Source organism: Hibiscus syriacus, unplaced genomic scaffold, assembly GCF_006381635.1.
Source record: "Hibiscus syriacus cultivar Baekdansim isolate YM2019G1 unplaced genomic scaffold, ASM638163v2 tig00110443_pilon, whole genome shotgun sequence".
NCBI classification, from domain to species: domain Eukaryota; kingdom Viridiplantae; phylum Streptophyta; class Magnoliopsida; order Malvales; family Malvaceae; genus Hibiscus; species Hibiscus syriacus.
The window spans coordinates 1,496,393-1,515,382 of NW_024062739.1; the positions used below are offsets into that span (position 1 = coordinate 1,496,393).

Here is an 18,990-nt window from a genome sequence, read left to right on the forward strand (position 1 = left end):
CAAATATTTTTGGGTATGAGTAGGACGTTTCCGTTCAAAAGGGCGTCTAAGTTCTCTTCATGTAAGAAAGTGGGTCCCCTATGTTTCTCTCTCTTCGTATTCTTCCTCCTCTCCTCCTTTCTCTCTCTTCTTTTTTTTCCTTATAAAACCAAGGGGCTGCTTGTTTAGGAAAAATCTTTGAAGGAGGAACCAAACCAATTCCAGACACACACACAACTCTAAAACAATGTTGTTTCTCTTGATTCTTCTAGTCTTTGGTGTTGTTGTTTGAAAAGCTTTCGAATTATATATATATATACATTTCTTTTCCTTTTTTGTGTGTTGGGTTCTTCGAATTTGTAACGTTTAATAATAATTAAGCGTTGGAGAGTTATCAAAGTGTGTTTTTTTTTGCTTTGCATGACATAAAAAATCAAAAGATCTGAAGGTGGTTTCTTTTTACTGCCTTTCATCTGGTTTCTGGTAAGTTTCTGGTTTTTTTTCCTCTTCTTTTCGGTTCGTTTTTGGGCTTGCTTTTCAGCCTGTATTTCTGGGATTTATCAGACCAAATGGGCTGTTTTGCTTTTCATGTTTGTTGTTTTATTGGGTTTCTGGGATTTGTTTTCTGAGTGGGGGCTGCTCCGAGAAAATGTCGTGTTTCTGTTTAATGCTGTACTATTTGATCATTCATATGATATAAAACTAATAATAAAATATGAAATTTGAGGTTTGGATAATTCATATGTTAAATTGTTAATTCTGGGATGTGCAGTGTGTTAGATCTTAATTCAATGCTGTAAACTTCCATTTTCTGTTTTTTGAAATTATTATAAACGTTTTTCGACAGTACTAAGTTGTGTTTCCATTATAGACAATGGGAACTGAAGTTTGGGCTTATAATGTTGTAGCTCGAGGGAGCTGTGTTTCCCATAGAGGCGAGAAATGTTTCGAAAAAACTGGGAATTTGTATCAATGAATGGTTTGAATGAACTGGTGGAAGCAGTTGATTTGGATGCAATGTTAAAGGCATTAGCTCCCGGGTTGTTGATTTCTTCGCTTCTGATATCGGTGTCGGCAGCCGATGACGGCTTTCCGAGGTGTAATTGCGACGACGAGGGGAGTTTTTGGAGCATCGAGAGCATTTTAGAGACTCAAAGAGTGGGTGATTTCTTGATTGCCGTGGCGTATTTCTCGATCCCGATCGAACTGCTTTACTTTGTTAGCTGTTCAAATGTGCCATTCAAATGGGTGCTCTTTGAGTTCATTGCTTTCATCGTGCTCTGTGGATTGACACATTTGCTCAATGGCTGGACCTATGGTCCCCATCCCTTTCAACTCATGTTGGCTCTAACCGTGTTCAAGATTCTCACCGCGCTGGTCTCGTGTGCAACCGCTATTACGCTTATTACGCTCATTCCGTTGCTTCTCAAGGTCAAGGTGAGGGAGCTTATGCTGAAGAAAAAGGCTTGGGATCTCGGGCGAGAAGTCGGTCTTATAATGAAACAGAAGGAGACTGGTGCCGACGTCCGTATGCTAACTCAAGAAATCCGTAAATCGTTGGATAGGCACACCATTTTGTACACGACAATGGTGGAGTTGTCCAAGACATTAGGTTTGCAAAATTGTGCTGTATGGATGCCTAATGAGATCAAGACCGAGATGAATCTGACTCATGAACTTAAAGGGAGGAACTATTCATATAATTTTACCATTCCGATTTCCGATCCAGATGTCGTGAAGATTAAAGGAAGTGATGGAGTGAACATTCTTGATTCTGACTCGGCTCTTGCGACTGCAAGCAATGGAGAGTCTGGTGAGCCAGGACCTGTGGCTGCTATTCGGATGCCAATGCTTCGAGTATCCAATTTTAAAGGGGGAACTCCCGAGCTAGTTCAGACGTGCTATGCGATATTGGTTTGTGTCCTTCCGAGTGAACAAAATAGATCTTGGAGCAACCAGGAACTAGAGATAGTTAAGGTCGTTGCAGATCAGGTGGCTGTGGCGCTCTCTCATGCTGCTGTTCTTGAAGAGTCTCAACACATGAGGGACCAATTGGTTGAGCAAAACCGAGCATTGCAGCTGGCACGGCAGAATGCCATGAGGGCAAGCCAAGTTAGGAATGCATTCCAAAAGGTAATGAGTGATGGAATGAGGAGGCCAATGCACTCGATTTTAGGTTTGCTTTCGATGATGCAGGATGGAAATCTGAATAATGATCAACGAATTATCGTTGATTCAATGATGAAAACCAGTAATGTGCTATCAACCTTGATAAACGATGTGATGGATATTTCAACAATGGATAGTGGAAGATCCCCATTGGTGAAAAGATCTCTTCGATTACATTCCATGATAAAAGAAGCCGCTTGTCTCGCCAAGTGCTTGTCTGTTTATAGGGGTTTCGGTTTTTCAATTGAGGTTGATAAATCATTGCCCGATCTTGTTTATGGTGATGATAGGAGAGTTTTTCAGTTGATACTGCATATGGTTGGGAGTCTATTAGATGGCAACAGTGAAGGCGGAACTGTAGTGCTTCGGGTGGTCTCCGACAATGGTAGTCAGGAATGGAATGATCAGAGACGGGCTGCATGGAGGAGCAGCTCTTTGGATGGAGATGTACATATCAGGTTCGAGATTAGGATTGACAATTGCAACTCTCAGTCGGAGGGAAGCTTGATTTCGGAGGTACAGATCAGTGGGAGAAAATATAACAACCATAGAGCTGAGGAACGGTTGAGCTTCAGCATTTGCCAAAAGCTAGTGCAGGTAAGAATGCTAAATTATTTGTTTGCCGAGTCTGCATCTGTCTATCATTAGATTATCGTATGTTTGTTATGTTATGTTATACTTGTTGTGCTATGTAATGCTAAGGCTTTCGATACTTAGATCCATTCTGAAACCGAGGTTGAATTTCGTTTAGAACATTTTATGGAGTTGATCGTTCTTATAAGAAGTTGCCAGGCTAGAGGTGTTAATTGTTTCTACAATCGATCAGAGCAAACCGAAAATTTACGAATGATGCTATGCTGCTGTTATAATAATCTTTCTCCCCCTTTTTTTATATTACTTCCTGATTAATTTATTTTTTGTGATTTCGAACAAACGTGCAGCTCATGCATGGGAACATCTGGGTGGTACAAAATCCTCGAGGTTCTGCTCAAGGCATGGCACTTGTTATTCGGTTTCAGGTCCGACCATCCATCAGTATAACGATAAACGAGTCTGGAGAATCTTCGGACCAGCCGTGCTCTGACTCTCTTTTCAAGGGCTTGCAAGTCTTACTTGCTGATGACGACGATGTGAACCGTGCTGTGACTCGAAAACTTCTCGAGAAGTTGGGATGCAGTGTGTCTGCTGTGTCATCCGGATTTGATTGCCTCGGTTCTATCAGACCAGCCTCATCTCCATTCCAAATCGTCTTTTTGGAGCTTCAGATGCCAGAGTTAGATGGATACGAAGTTGCAATGAGAATCCGGAAATTCCGAAGTCGTAATTGGCCTTTGATTGTTGCCATGACTGCTAGCGCCGAAGAAGATATATGGGAAAAATGTTCACAGATCGGAATCAACGGAGTCATTCGAAAACCAATGCTGTTACAAGAAATCGCCATCGAGCTTCGGAAAGTCCTGATGCAGGCCAACCAAGTTTAAGTCACGGAATCGCTTCAGCCTCACCATGCGTACTGCATCAACATGTCACGACACATCATTTACGATCGAAATGGTATACAAAGCTCCCATTTTACCTCTCCTCTCAGGCTTAGTGTGTTCGTTTTAATGATCGAATATATAGTTTTTGTTAGAATTCTCTAAAACACAACACTCCTAATAAAAATAGATTACATACACAGTGCAAAAAACCAGATAAAAGATTAAAGTTATTGCAGATATTAATACAGTCCTCGTATGTTACCGGCATTCGGGATTCGAATTTAAATTGGATCGGATATAAATATACATTTGATTATTCGAATTTGAATAGGAACGGATATAAACATATACTCGATACGTAGAATGTAAATAGTTTTTTTTTACGAAGAAATGGAAAATCGTGGGAGAGAATGATGCCATTTATGGTATTGCTTTTGGTGGTGTTTTCGTTTGCAAATTCATGCTTGATCCCTCACACTTACGCTACGTATGATATGGACCACAATAGTCATTCGGGAATCGAATTTTATACTGATATCAATTGATGTACGATTCGATCGATAGATATACGATCGATTCATTTATCAACCGATAACAAAATATATATATATATCATCATCGATTTTATATATTTATAAATTTTAGTCCACCAAGAATATTATTAATTTATTTTGAAGCAAGTTGACCCACGGAATCATTTTGACCACTTTTACCTACGGAAACGAGGATTTGTCGCATTTGGTGGCCGTCACTTTTGCTCCCATCAACTTCCGAAAGTCCTAGGAATTGCGTTTATGTACAAATACGGACACAAGATTTTTTTTTGTTAATGGTGAATTTATAAAATTTTAATTAATAAAAAATTTATAAAATTTAGGGATTAAAATATATTTTTAATAAAAAATATTTAAAATATATAAAAATTTAAAATTTTAAAAAATTACGACTGTTCTACCTATCACTCTAGATCCATCCTTGTTGGGTTTCTTCATTTATGCCCTGTGCCATCTTTTTTTTTCTTTTTTTTTCTTTCATTAAAATAAAAAATAACTTCTATGTAAATATAAAAATAATTTATTATTAATGGGTTTAGTTCAATTCGAACTTTTCTTTTATAGATAGATAGTGTCATTCAGGAATTGATACAAAATTTAATATTAAGCAGTGATGAAATTTAGTAATAGACTTCAGGAATAACTAAAAACTATAAAAATTCCAGAGGTTTGAATTAAAAATGGATAGTGTATATATATAATGATTTTGATGGTAAATTATGGCACAACTTGCTCCTATGTTTATTGCTGGGGGAATACATATGATTTTGTACTATTGATGAGAAAAAGGTGTAGAGCCAGGGGCTCTGAACCTTTCCAATTCCAAATAACTAAATGAAAAAAAAATCAATTATTTTTGTTCTTTTTCATGGAATGGAAGCAGTGAATCTAGTAGAAATTGTATACCTCTAAATGATGGGGCAAAGCTGTACTATGAACTAAATAATCAACTTTAAATTTTGGTGGCACCATTTTCTATTTAGGAATTTTTAGATCTTATGCATGCACTTGTATTTATTTATTATCAATATTAGATAAATATAATAAGATTATTAATAGAGATGATAATGTGTTGGATATATATAATTAATGTAAAATTTGAATTTGAATTCGAATACGTAAAGGAGTAGAATGCGTAACGGCGAAACACAATGAAGATTAGTGGGGGCCAATGCACCCTAAAAATTTGAAAATATATATTTTGGAGTTTTAAATTTCAAAATATTTAATTTGTCCTCCCATAAATTTTTTAGAAATTCATATTAAACTTTGAATTTTTTTAATGTTCTTAATTAAACCCCTTCCATAATTTTTAAAAATTCTCATTAAGCCTCTCAAATTTTTGAAAATTTTGAAAATTTTACTATAAATCTCTGAAATTTTTAAAATTTTAAGTTAATCCTTTAAACTCTATCACTAAATTCTACCACAGAAAATGGAGAAGATCTCTTGTTCCAATGAGGTTAGTTTTGAAAATCCTTTAAGTACAGAGGGAGCGATCTATAAAGTAAATTTGGAGTTTGCTGTCTCCATGTGGGGATAATTTTATTATTTATTACCATCACGGCTAGGATCTAGGGGTTATGTTTGCAATAAAAAAATTGAAAATTTTATTAGTTTTTGACTTTTAAATTATGATTAAGCAGTGGGAATTTAAAAGTTTTTGGTTAAAACGTGAATATAATAACATGGATTTGCCCATAGTTTTTTTTGGGGGGGGTGTTTTGATTAATATGTGGTTCAAGTCCTAATGATTTAAGACTATTTATTTCATTTTTAGAGTTCATTGCATCACATGTCCTAAAATTATAAGTCTCATTTTAAATTAATCCTTAAATTTTTAAATGTTTCAATTAATACCTAAACTATGCTATTATTCTAAATTAGTCTCCAAACTTTTGAACATTTCAATTTTATCCTCAAACTATGAACTTCATTTTAAATTGGTGCCCAAACTTTTTTTAACATTCCAATTTTGTCTCAAACTATACATATGTACTAACCACATCCCTTGTTAATAAAATTGTTAGACCTAGTTATATTATTATACGTTTGAAAAAAAAAACAAAATTTAGGTTAAATTATAATTACATATTTGGATGAATTTGGAGATGAAATTGGAAGATTCAAAAATTTGGGGACCGATTTAGAAAGAGGGTCATAGTTTAGGGATGAAATTAGAATGTTCAAAAGTTTAAGAAATAATTTAAAATGAGAATTATATTTTGGAGATGAAATTAGAATATTCAAAAATTTTAAAGACTAATTTAAAGTGAGGATTATAGTTTGGGTACATATGATGCAATTAACTCTTCTTTTTAAATAAATCCCGTTGAAGTAAGAACGAAAATTAAACAATTTTAGTTTAATCTATCAAATTTAGGAATGATCATGAATTGAGGTGAGTTGATTTTTTGATCCATTGAATCTGGGTTTTGAAAAAATTTAATTTGAAACTGAACATGATCTTTGTAACCCCCAGACCAATGAGGGTATACCGATCCGATCCGGGAAGTCACATTAGGGCCATCGGAGCGACCCACTGTAAAAATAGCGAAAAATTTAAAACTTTTATTGAAACGTGTAACTTATAAAATCAGTTTTCACTATTTAAAAATAAAACATATTTCCAGACTCGTATATAAATCAAAATACAATTACATGCCCCCTAATCATATGTACCCTACTCTGCAACAACGCCGGACGAACCCTTACTGAAGTCGATAGATGCACTGGTACAATTCTTTCAACCTGAAAAGGTGAGTAATAAAGTGAGTTTTGGAAAGCTCAGTAATACAGAACTACCAGATGATGCTGATGAACGTGCAGATACAGATAAATATTTATTTTCTTATTGCTTCTGAGCATTTACATATTTTTATGCTGAGCAGAGATTCTACTGATATTTCGGGTGATAACGGACAATGAGCTTTCAGTTCAGAGAAATATTTCGGATGACTGAGTTGAGGAGATCATAATAGGTTTTCTAGTGTGTTCCCAAAAACCATGTAACTTTTCAGATCTTTTTAAAACATATATATATATATATATATACCCCCATCCCATCACAACATAATGTGTAGGTTCCCCAGAACCATACACCCAACCCAACACAACATATAAGGCCCTGAGCATAAAGTCGAGGTACCTGCGGAAATTCTTCCTTCAACAATACCCCCCAATTAAAACATTTTTCCGTCATTAAACGAAGATATCAGAAATCAAAACAGAATTCAGAACAGAATCCAGATCAGAAATCAGAACAGAATTCAGGTCATTTATCAAAACAGAATTCAAGTCGAAAATCAGATAAAATATTTATATGATTAGGGAACACACCAGAGTTTACAGATATTATTCAGAGATGCTAAATAATCTTAGCAGGCAGAGAAACACGGATTTTCAGTATACCGATAAAATACCGGACGTTAGAAATACTATTGGAAAAGTTCAATAACTGACAGAATCATCAGTTATTCAGAATGTGAATTATCAGGATCATATCTTATTTGGACAGTTTTCAGAAGTTGTATGTAATTAGAAGGGTATTCAAAATCCTTTACATCCATGTCAATTGATCGGATAATCGAACAATCTTGAGAACGAAGATTCAGAATCTTAATAATCTATGTCGACTGGTCAATTCATTTTCCTTTCAGGGTATTTACTCGTTAATACCACAAATTCTTGTCCATAGATCATCTTCAGAATCATCGCTGAATAGATCTTCCAATGGTCTTTATTTCGTTTCCAAGCTTCCACGATATCATGACATACTGACATGCTTGATTTTTAGTTCATGTTCCATAAGGACATTACATCTTATAAACTCATAAGAATTTCCAGACTTATCCAATCCACTTACTTAATCCTCAGTCATTGAGGTTACCTAGTTTATTTAACAGTCATATCCATTCCAGTTACTTCGGGATTTTTTTCAGAGTAATTCAAGCGTTCCTAAATTTCAGACACATGTTGCACTTCCGTTCCATTCAATTTGGTCTTCGTGGTTGATTTGTCGAACAAACGTCCAATTCCTAGTACTGAATACAATCTAGATCTGATCTGAACTGAATACTTCCAAAACTTGTCATCGAGCCAAACTTGAGAAGACGAACACATGTTCCAGTAATATCTATGTCATTCAGGTATTGATATAGCTTTAGGGTTGATCTACTCACTTAAATTATTTTTCATTACCTTTAAAGGTAGTCCAATACCTATGCTTACTTGGATTCCTTAATTAATCCAAGACATTTACTTAATTTAGGCCATAAAGGTATTTTGGTAATTTTGATGTTCAGTTTTATTCCATTCATTTCAGAGCTCGAGGATATCTAATCATTCATGAGCTTGGTGACATTCTTGAGTCATTTCCATTACAGGGGTATTTTGGTCATTTTACAGATCCACGGTATTTCAATCTTTTTCCTCCATTCGGTCTTATTATTTAATTCCAATTTATATCTTTTTCCTCCATCCGATCTTATTATTTAATTCAATCTCATCATTTGTTTCAGTCCTTTCGAATAATTCTGACAGCAGAATACCCCCGATAAATTATTCTTCAGGTATTTACTCATTTCTCGGATATTTTCGGGTCAAGTGCCTTCTCAGATTTTACAAACGGAATATCATGAATTTTCCTGCTAAGTCAGGATCTTAACAATCAAATCTGTACTTAATCGAGTTAAGTACGAATCCTCTAAGTATTTTCTCATTCAGGGTTAACTCAGACTATTCGATCTCTTAAGGGCATTTCTATAATTTCTTAACTAGATAATTTCGATATTAGGTTTTAACGAAAATAATATAATTTAGAGATCCTATGATTAATTGCTTTCCCGAACCTTCTCTGATCTTGAAGTGATTCCTTAACAGACTTTTAGTATCTTGCATAAACCCTCTTAGTGTTAAAAACCGGTTATCCATAATTTCCAAGTAAAACTAACATTTCCTTATGAACATCAATAGTTTTAGCAGATCAATAATTCTTTTCAGATTTAGTAATCCACTTCCAGATACAATTCTTGTCATTTTCCACCATAAGGGTAATTTCGTAATTTTACCTAATCGAAATATTCTCATAATTTATCATCTAAGTACCTTTAATGAGATAAATTATAATCTACAATCCATGGTTGATTCTTTTATCACTTAATTTCAGAACTTGTAATTTAATTCCAACTGTCCTTCCAATTTCTTATAATAGTCATCTGAGCCAAATTCAGTTATCTATTTTCTACTGTATTCGTATCTAGTGTAAATCTTCATTTATTACACATATAAGACCAAACATTTCCATTCATGCATTTACCAATACCAACATGTTCTATAAAGCATAAAGAGGTAGTAAAGTATTACCTCGATTTTCGTGCAATACTGATCGACCATAAAAATTCCATTCGAATGCCTTTGATCCTCAATTCAGCTTCCAATAATTCCTCAGATACATATCAACATAAATTATATCAGAAACGGAGCTTAATTGAGATAAACGGATCGAATCGGGTGATAAATCAGTGAAAAATGGCTTATCGGGTTCGAATTTGGCGAAACGGACTCCGGATTCGAATTCAGGACGTCGAAAGCATAAAATATGACTTTTCAGAAATTTGGAATTCTCGGTCAAAATCAAAGTCAACGGGTTTGACCGGCAATTTCGAGGCCTTCGGGTTTAAATTTCGAAAAATAGACAGCGCAATCGGATTTGGAATGTCGAAAAATGTCAGGATAGGTATACTTGGTCGAAGTCAAAGGTCGTTTAATGCCCGGTCAAAGCCAGTCAAAGTTTTGGTCAACAGTGGTCAACGTCGGTCAACGGTCAACGGGTCAACGGGTCGGGTCAACAAGTCGGGTCGGGTCAACGGGTCGGGTCGGGTCGGGTTATGACCGGTCAAATCGGTCAAAATAGGAGAAAAACCGGTTAAACCGGTCATTTTTTCTTCCCCACGCGCAGTGGCGGCGTGTGAACAGTGATAAAATCCCGGAAAAATTTTTAAAAATTATTTTGAACAATTTCGAGATACTTACAAAGCTCGGTTCACAATTGTGAATAGCGGAGAGCTCGATTTCAACAAATCGGAAACTTTGACCGCTTCACCTCCTCACGCGCCGCCGTCTACGGAGACCAAGGATGACACCGGCGAACTTGGAACGATGCAACAAACACGATGGTGCGGGAGGTGTCGTAAACGGATGACCCGATCGTCGTGAATCGATGAAAAACCAACTAAAACCGAGTTATTACCGACGATACTTCCGACTGAAATTCACGAAGAACGGCGATGATTCACGACGAAAGGTTTGAGGGGTTTTGTTCCTCGATTGACAACGAACACGATGGTAGTTTTGGTTCGTCGTTTGGAGGTCGGACAACGAGTAGATCGGAGTTTAAAGGAGGGTAGTTGGAGAAGGTAAAACTGGAAAATATGCATCTGCGCACGGGGGGAAGAGATTTATAATTCAACATATATAAACAATGGGTAAACCAAGAGTTTAGCCACTGAACTTCTTGCACTTCATAAAACGGTCTGCTAACTTTGAAATCTTACAATTTAATCCCCAATTTATTCCAAAAATACCAATTAAATTCACCACTTTATAATTTCTTAAATTTAGCCCCTAAATTGGGGTGTTACAATTCTTCCCTCCTTAAAAGAATTTTGTCCTCGAAATTCATTCATGTCACATAATTGCAGAAATAAACTTTCATCAGTTCCTTCATATCTTTTATGTAACTCTTATAGAAATACGGATCCTCCACTAATCCTTAACCAGTTGAGTATATATTCCTATTAAAACTCTCCCTCATTTCTATAAAATAATCTGAACGAAAATTTCCTTGAGAAATCATTTCAGCCTTGTTTACGTGAATAGGCTCACAGAGCAACAACATATCCCAATTTCATTTCCGGAGTCGAGTCAGAATTTCTCAGATGAATAATTCACACACGGCTCGTGAGGTACTTTACAGCGATTAGACATATGTTACTAGAATTCCTTTTTGTACAAATATAACCTTAACAGATAGAAACTTCGGTTTGTTCGTTACAGATAGGGACTCAGCCCTGGAGTTCCAGTTCAGAGAGGTACGATTGCAGTCTAGGGGCATGTATTGATCAAACATATTTTGACATTCGACCGGCCGGTCTAACTTGAAAATTTTGACTCAAACCATAGCTCTGATACCACTAAATATAACCCCCAGACCAATGAGGGTATATCGATCCGATCCGGGAAGTCACATTAGGGCCACCGGAGCGACCCACTGTAAAATAGCGAAAAATTTAAAACTTTTATTGAAACGTGTAACTTATAAAATCAATTTTCACTATTTAAAAATAAAACATATTTCCAGACTCGTATATAAATCAAAATACAATTACATGCCCCCTAATCACATGTACCCTACTCTGCAACAACGCCGGACGAACTCCCTTACTGAAGTCGATAGATGCACTGGTACAATTCTTTCAACCTGAAAAGGTGAGTAATAGAGTGAGCTTTGGAAAGCTCAGTAATACAGAACTACCAGATGATGCTGATGAACGTGCAGATACAGATAAATATTTATTTCCTTATTGCTTCTGAGCATTTACATATTTTTATGCTGAGCAGAGATTCTACTGATATTTCGGGTGTTAACAGACAATGAGCTTTCAGTTCAGAGAAATATTTCGGATGACTGAGTTGAGGAGATCATAATAGGTTTTCTAGTGTGTTCCCAAAAACCATGTAACTTTTCATATCTTTTTAAAACATATATATATATACCCCCATCCCATCACAACATAATGTGTAGGTTCCCCAGAACCATACACCCAACCCAACACAACATATAAGGCCCTGAGCACAAAGCCGAGGTACCTGCGGAAATTCTTCCTTCAACAATACCCCCCAATTAAAACATTTTTCCGTCATTAAACGAAGATATCATAAATCAAAACAGAATTCAGAACAGGTATCAGAACAGAATCCAGATCAGAAATCAGAACAGAATTCAGGTCATTTATCAGAACAGAATTCAAGTCGGAAATCAGATAAAATATTTATATGATTAGGGAACACACCAGAGTTTACAGATATTATTCAGAGATGCTAAATAATCTTAGCAGGCAGAGAAACACGGATTTTCAGTATACCGATAAAATACCGGACGTTAGAAATACTATTGGAAAAGTTCAATAACTGACAGAATCATCAGTTATTCAGAATGTGAATTATCAGGATCATATCTTATTTGGACAGTTTTCAGAAGTTGTATATAATCAGAAGGGTATTCAAAATCCTTTACATCCATGTCAATTGATCGGATAATCGAACAATCTTGAGAACGAAGATTCAGAATCTTAATAATCTATGTCGACTGGTCAATTCATTTTCCTTTCAGGGTATTTACTCGTTAATACCACAAATTCTTGTCCATAGATCATCTTCAGAATCATCGCTGAATAGATCTTCCAATGGTCTTTATTTCGTTTCCAAGCTTCCACGATATCATGACATACTGACATGCTTGATTTGTAGTTCATGTTCCATAAGGACATTACATCTTATAAACTCATAAGAATTTCCAGACTTATCCAATCCACTTATTTAATCCTCAGTCATTGAGGTTACCTAGTTTATTTAACAGTCATATCCATTCCAGTTACTACGGGATTTTTTTCAGAGTAATTCAAACGTTCCTAAATTTCAGACACATGTTGCACTTCTGTTCCATTCAATTTGGTCTTCGTGGTTGATTTGTCGAACAAACGTCCAATTCCTAGTACTGAATACGATCTAGATCTGATCTGAACTGAATACTTCCAAAATTTGTCATCGAGCCAAACTTGAGAAGACGAACACATGTTCCAATAATATCTATGTCATTTAGGTATTGACATAGCTTTAGGGTTGATCTACTCACTTAAATTATTTTTCATTACCTTTAAAGGTAGTCCAATACCTATGCTTACTTGGATTCCTTAATTAATCCAAGACATTTACTTAATTTAGGCCATAAGGGTATTTTGGTAATTTTGATGTTCAGTTTTATTCCATTCATTTCAGAGCTCGAGGATATCCAATCATTCATGAGCTTGGTGACATTCTTGAGTCATTTCCATTACAGGGGTATTTTGGTCATTTTACAGATCCACGGTATTTCAATCTTTTTCCTCCATTCGATCTTATTATTTAATTCCAATTTATATCTTTTTCCTCCATCCGATTTTATTATTTAATTCAATCTCATCATTTGCTTCAGTCCTTTCGAATAATTCTGACAGCAGAATACCCCCGATAAATTATTCTTCAGGTATTTACTCATTTCTCGGATATTTTCGGGTCAAGTGCCTTCTCAGATTTTACAAACGGAATATCATGAATTTTCCTGCTAAGTCAGGATCTTAACGATCAAATCTGTACTTAATCGAGTTAAGTACGAATCCTCTAAGTATTTTCTCATTCAGGGTTAACTCAGAATATTCGATCTCTTAAGGGCATTTCTGTAATTTCTTAACCAGATAATTTCGGTATTAGCTTTTAACGAAAATAATATAATTTAGAGATCCTATGATTAATTGCTTTCCCGAACCTTCTCTGATCTTGAAGTGATTCCTTAACAGACTTCTAGTATCTTGCATAAACCCTCTTGGTGTTAAAAACATGTTATCCATAATTTCCAAGTAAAACTAACATTTCCTTATGCACATCAATAGTTTTAGCAGATCAATAATTCTTTTCAGATTTATTAATCCACTTCTAGAGACAATTCTTGTCATTTTCCACCATAAGGGTAATTTCGTAATTTTACCTAATCGAAATATTCTCATAATTTATCATCTAAGTACATTTAATAAGATAAATTATAATCTACAATCCATGGTTGATTCTTTTATCACTTAATTTCAGAACTTGTAATTTAATTCCAACTGTCATCCAATTTCTTATAATAGTCATCTGAGCCATATTCAGTTATCTATTTTCTACCGTATTCGTATCTAGTGTAGATCTTCATTTATTACACATATAAGACCAAACATTTCCATTCATGCATTTATCAATACCAACATGTTCTATAAAGCATAAAGAGGTAGTAAAGTATTACCTCGATTTCCGTGCAATACTGATCGACCATAAAAATTCCATTCGAATGCCTTTGATCCTCAATTCAGCTTCCAATAATTCCTCAGATACATATCAACATAAATTATATCAGAAACGGAGCTTAATTGCGATAAACGGATCGAATCAGGTGATAAATCAGTGAAAGACAGCTTACCAGATTTGAATTTGGCGAAACGGACTTCGGATTCGGATTCAGGACGTCGAAAGCATAAAATATGACTTTTCAGAAATTTGGAATTTTCGGTCAAAATCAAAGTCAACAGGTTTGACCGGCAATTTCGAGGCCTTCGGGTTTGAATTTTGAAAAACGAACAGCGAAATCGGATTTGGAACGTCGAAAAATGTCAGGATAGGTATACTCGGTCGAAGTCAAAGGTCGTTTAATGCCCGGTCAAAGCCAGTCAAAATTTTGGTCAACAGTGGTCAACGTCGGTCAACGGTCAACGATCAACGGGTCGGGTCAACAAGTCGGGTCGGGTCAACGGGTCGGGTTATGACCGCTCAAACCGGTCAAAATAGGAGAAAAACCGGTTAAACCGGTCATTTTTTCTTCCCCACGCGCAGTGGCGGCGCGTGAACAGTGATAAAATCCCGGAAAAATTTCTAAAAATTATTTTGAACAATTTCGAGATACTTACAAAGCTCGGTTCACAATTGTGAACGGCGGAGAGCTCGATTTCAACAAATCGAAAACTTTGACCGCTTCACCTCCTCACGCGCCGCCGTCTACGGAGACCAATGATGACACCGGCGAACTTGGAACGATGTAACGAACACGATGGTGCGAGAGGTGTCGTAAACAGATGACCCGATCATCGTGAATCGATGAAAAACCAACTAAAACCGAGTTATTACCGACGATACTTCCGACTGAAATTCACAAAGAACGGCGATGATTCACGACGAAAGGTTTGAGGGGTTTTGTTCCTCGATTGACAACGAACACGATGGTAGTTTCAGCTCGTCGTTTGGAGGTCGGACGGCGAGTAGATCGGAGTTTAAAGGAGGGTAGTTGGAGAAGGTAAAACTGGAAAATATGCATCTGCGCACGGGGGAAGAGATTTATAATTCAACATATATAAACAATGGGTAAACCAAGAGTTTAGCCACTGAACTTCCTGTACTTCATTAAACGGTATGCTAACTTTGAAATCTTACAATTTAATCCCCAATTCATTCCAAAAATACCAATTAAATTCGCCACTTTATAATTTCTTAAATTTAGCCCCTAAATTGGGGTGTTAAAATCTTAAAGTAAAAACTCACATTCAATCTAATCCGACTCGATTCGACCTGACATATATATATTTCTTATTTATATCATATAAAAAACTTAACTGAAAAATAATGTAAAGATAAAAGATAAAAATATTATAGTAATCATGTATAAATATATAAAGATTAATTATAGTATTAATCTTAGATCTAATCATGTCAGCTTTTTTTTTATCTTAAATTAACCTGGCCGAAACTCAAATTTATAAAAAAAAAAATATAACCTTATATGATAAAATCAGATTAAAACCGCTCGAATTTGAGTTTAATATTTATCACTAATTGGGCCTAAGATCTATTGATACAAAATGACTGCACATTAGTATATAATTCACAATATTTTGTGGCCCAAAATATGTCAATGTTTTAGTTATTTTAATTTGCTTAATTGGACCAAAGGAGGGATGTTAGCATCCTAATTCAAGGCGGGCCATTAAATTTCTCACTGATGGGCTCTGTTTTAACACATTCTAAAAGAAAAGAAAAACTACAAATTAACTAATTAAAAGTATTTAATTATTTTTCGTGTATTTTGTGTATTTTTATCTATCTTTTTAACATGTTTTAATTATGTTCTTATGACACATTCTACTATGTTCTTATGGCATATTGTTTGTCTACTTCAATCGTAGATACATGATCGTGTAGAGATTCTAACGTCACTCGTATTTGATTTGTGATTGTCGGTGATTAAATTTCTTTATGTATGTCGTTTGTCAATGTATTCAGATCTATTTTGTAAATCAATCTATAAATTTATTTTGGTTCCCTCATCACTCCTACATTATTTCTAAAGTATCTAATTAGATAGAGAGAAATGAGTACTATTAACATTTGTTAGGTTACTATGAACAACGATTACTAATTAGTATGAATGATGAACACCTTTCAAAATATTTTTGTCGAACCAATGGCGGAACAAAATGAAGGTTAGTGGGGCCACGCTCCCTCAAAAAAATTGAACAAATATAATTTATATCTTTAAACTTTTCAAAAAAAATTTAATTTAACTCCCACAAAATTTTTAAAAATACATAATAAATTTTAATTTTTTTTAAATATTCTTAATTAAATCTCCCATAATTTTTAAAAGTTCTCATTAAGCCTCTCCAAATTTCAAAAACTTTAGTTAAAACCTATTTTTTTTGGAGAAAAAGTAAATTGAACCCTTAATTTTTTTTAATTTAAACCTCTAAATTTTTTAAAATTTTAAATTTTTTAAAATTTTAAGTTGACCCTCCAAACTTTATCATCAAGTTCTACTACTGTGTCAAACCTCCATTCGTGTTCGCACGACTATAAGGGGGGCTTGGTTTAGGTAATCTTGGATTACCGGGGGGAATGAAATATCATTCCCTCGTTTGGATTGCAAACATTCCCAACCCCGGTAATCCTTTATTCCCAATAGTTGTATTTTGGGGATTTATTACCGAGAATGTGATTCTCAATTTCCCTTAGATATTGTTACATTCTCGGCGTTTTGGACTAAAATACCTTTAATTTTTTTTTTCAAAAATATTCTTCTTCTGTCGTTGAATAAAAAAATTTACGAAGGTTAAATTACAAATTTATCCTTAAATTATTTTAGATTTACAAAAAAAAAATTATAATTAGAATTTTATATGAAGTTTAGGGATTAAAATAAAATTTTACCATTTCATTAAACTTATTTATCTTTTTAATTTTGTAAAAAAATATATAAATTTTATGAATTTAATTTTTTTAAAGAAAATATATAAATTAATTATAGTAGAATTATAGTAGAATTCAACTTGTTAAAAAAACAAATATATAATAAGGACAATTTGGTAAAATATACATTCCAATAATCTTTTATTCCTTTAACCAAACGCTATAATCATACATTTCTGCTAAACGAACCAAACACAAAAATACAACATTCCCAGTAATCTTATTCATGCCGATAATCTTACATTTCGTGAACCAAACACAACCTAAGGGGTCGTTTGGATGGGGAATGTGGGATTCACCCGGGAATGGAATCCACATTTTCCTGGGAATGGAATCCACATTTTCCTGTTTGATTTGGACGGAAATGTCATTCCCGGCAATGTTTTATTACCAATAGTGGATTTTTTGGTATATATTTTCTTACCCATTAATCCTTCCACATTCACCAAAAACTTCAAGAATCCTAGCAAAAACAGTACAAACCGTCCTAACCAACAACGCGACAACCTTATCAAATGTTTGGTTCCCAAGTGAAACATCCTTAAGATGCCTAACATCTTGTCTCTGCCAAATCAATTTCTGCTCAAAAGCTATCTTACTTTCCTCATGTGGGTTTGCCTGAAACTTACCTGGTTCCAAAGTGAAGCATCCTTAAGATGCGTGTTTGAGATTGGAACTTACCTGGTTTCCCATTTTGAGTATCCAAGTTTCTGCTACCATTGCTGAAGGAGGTTGAGTTGCTTTAAAGATTCTGACTTTGGGTTTTCAACAGATTGAAACAATGAATTTCATTGAGGATTTAAAAATGGGGTCTTTGCTAACAAGAAGAATTGAATGAGAAAGGAGAAGACTTTGCTCTTTTAAGTTCCATTTGAAAAAAAGACCAGATTTTGGGTGGTAGTATTTGAATGTGGTATAAGAGTTTTGAAAGTATTACTTATGTTTGCCATTGGGCATCCAATGATCCTCTTGGTTTCCCCTTACTATCCATTTTATACAAGTATACGAAATTTATTGATTGGTTTCGTGATAAAATATATATTAAATAATTTGTTCTAATTCATAAAAAATATAAATTGTGTTCGAATTTGAATCGAGTTCATTCTATTTGAGTGCTAATCAAACTTTAATTGAATGAAACTTAAATAATCTATGATATATCTCGTCTCACTTACAGACTTATTCGAAACTTCATTTTTGTTGGTAACTTATATTCATATATATCATATGTAATATACAAAATTCCATGCTTTTGCTTGATGCAGGTAAGTTGTTCAAGTTTATTGCCAGAGGAATCCAAAACAAATATAAATAAACAATGAGACCTTGCATCAATGATAAAAAATGATTTTCTCTTGTTCCCATATGTAATGGGGTAAGGGGAGGTAAGATAGTAGGCTGCCCCCAACACCAGGTTGAGAGCAACTTCCGTAGAAAACTTTCGAATTATGAAATGCCTCTGTGGGACTCGATCCCACGACCTCAAGATTAAGAACCTTGTGCTCTACCAATATAAATAAACAACAAGTTCCAAAACAAGTCAAACAAATATTAATAAATTAAAATATTAAGATACTGATTTCTATATAATTTGTAGAAAAATACCTTTCCAAGTACTTTTGGTTATTATATCAATATATTATATATAGGGTAAATTACATATTTAATACATAAATTATGAATTTTAATCTGTTTTAATTTTTAAATTATTAATTTTAATCCGG

General features: G+C 34.6%; 1 protein-coding gene across 1 annotated transcript; it reads left to right on the forward strand.

Moving 5' to 3' along the window:
• Positions 1–350: 350 nt before the first annotated feature.
• On the forward strand, positions 351–3,753 carry LOC120125815 (ethylene receptor 2-like). The gene is made up of 3 exons (XM_039144148.1): positions 351–462; positions 851–2,745; positions 3,090–3,753. Exons 2-3 carry the CDS (start codon positions 922–924, stop codon positions 3,627–3,629), a joined length of 2,364 nt encoding a protein of 787 aa, XP_039000079.1. The 5' UTR covers positions 351–462; positions 851–921; the 3' UTR covers positions 3,630–3,753.
• Positions 3,754–18,990: the final 15,237 nt, after the last annotated feature.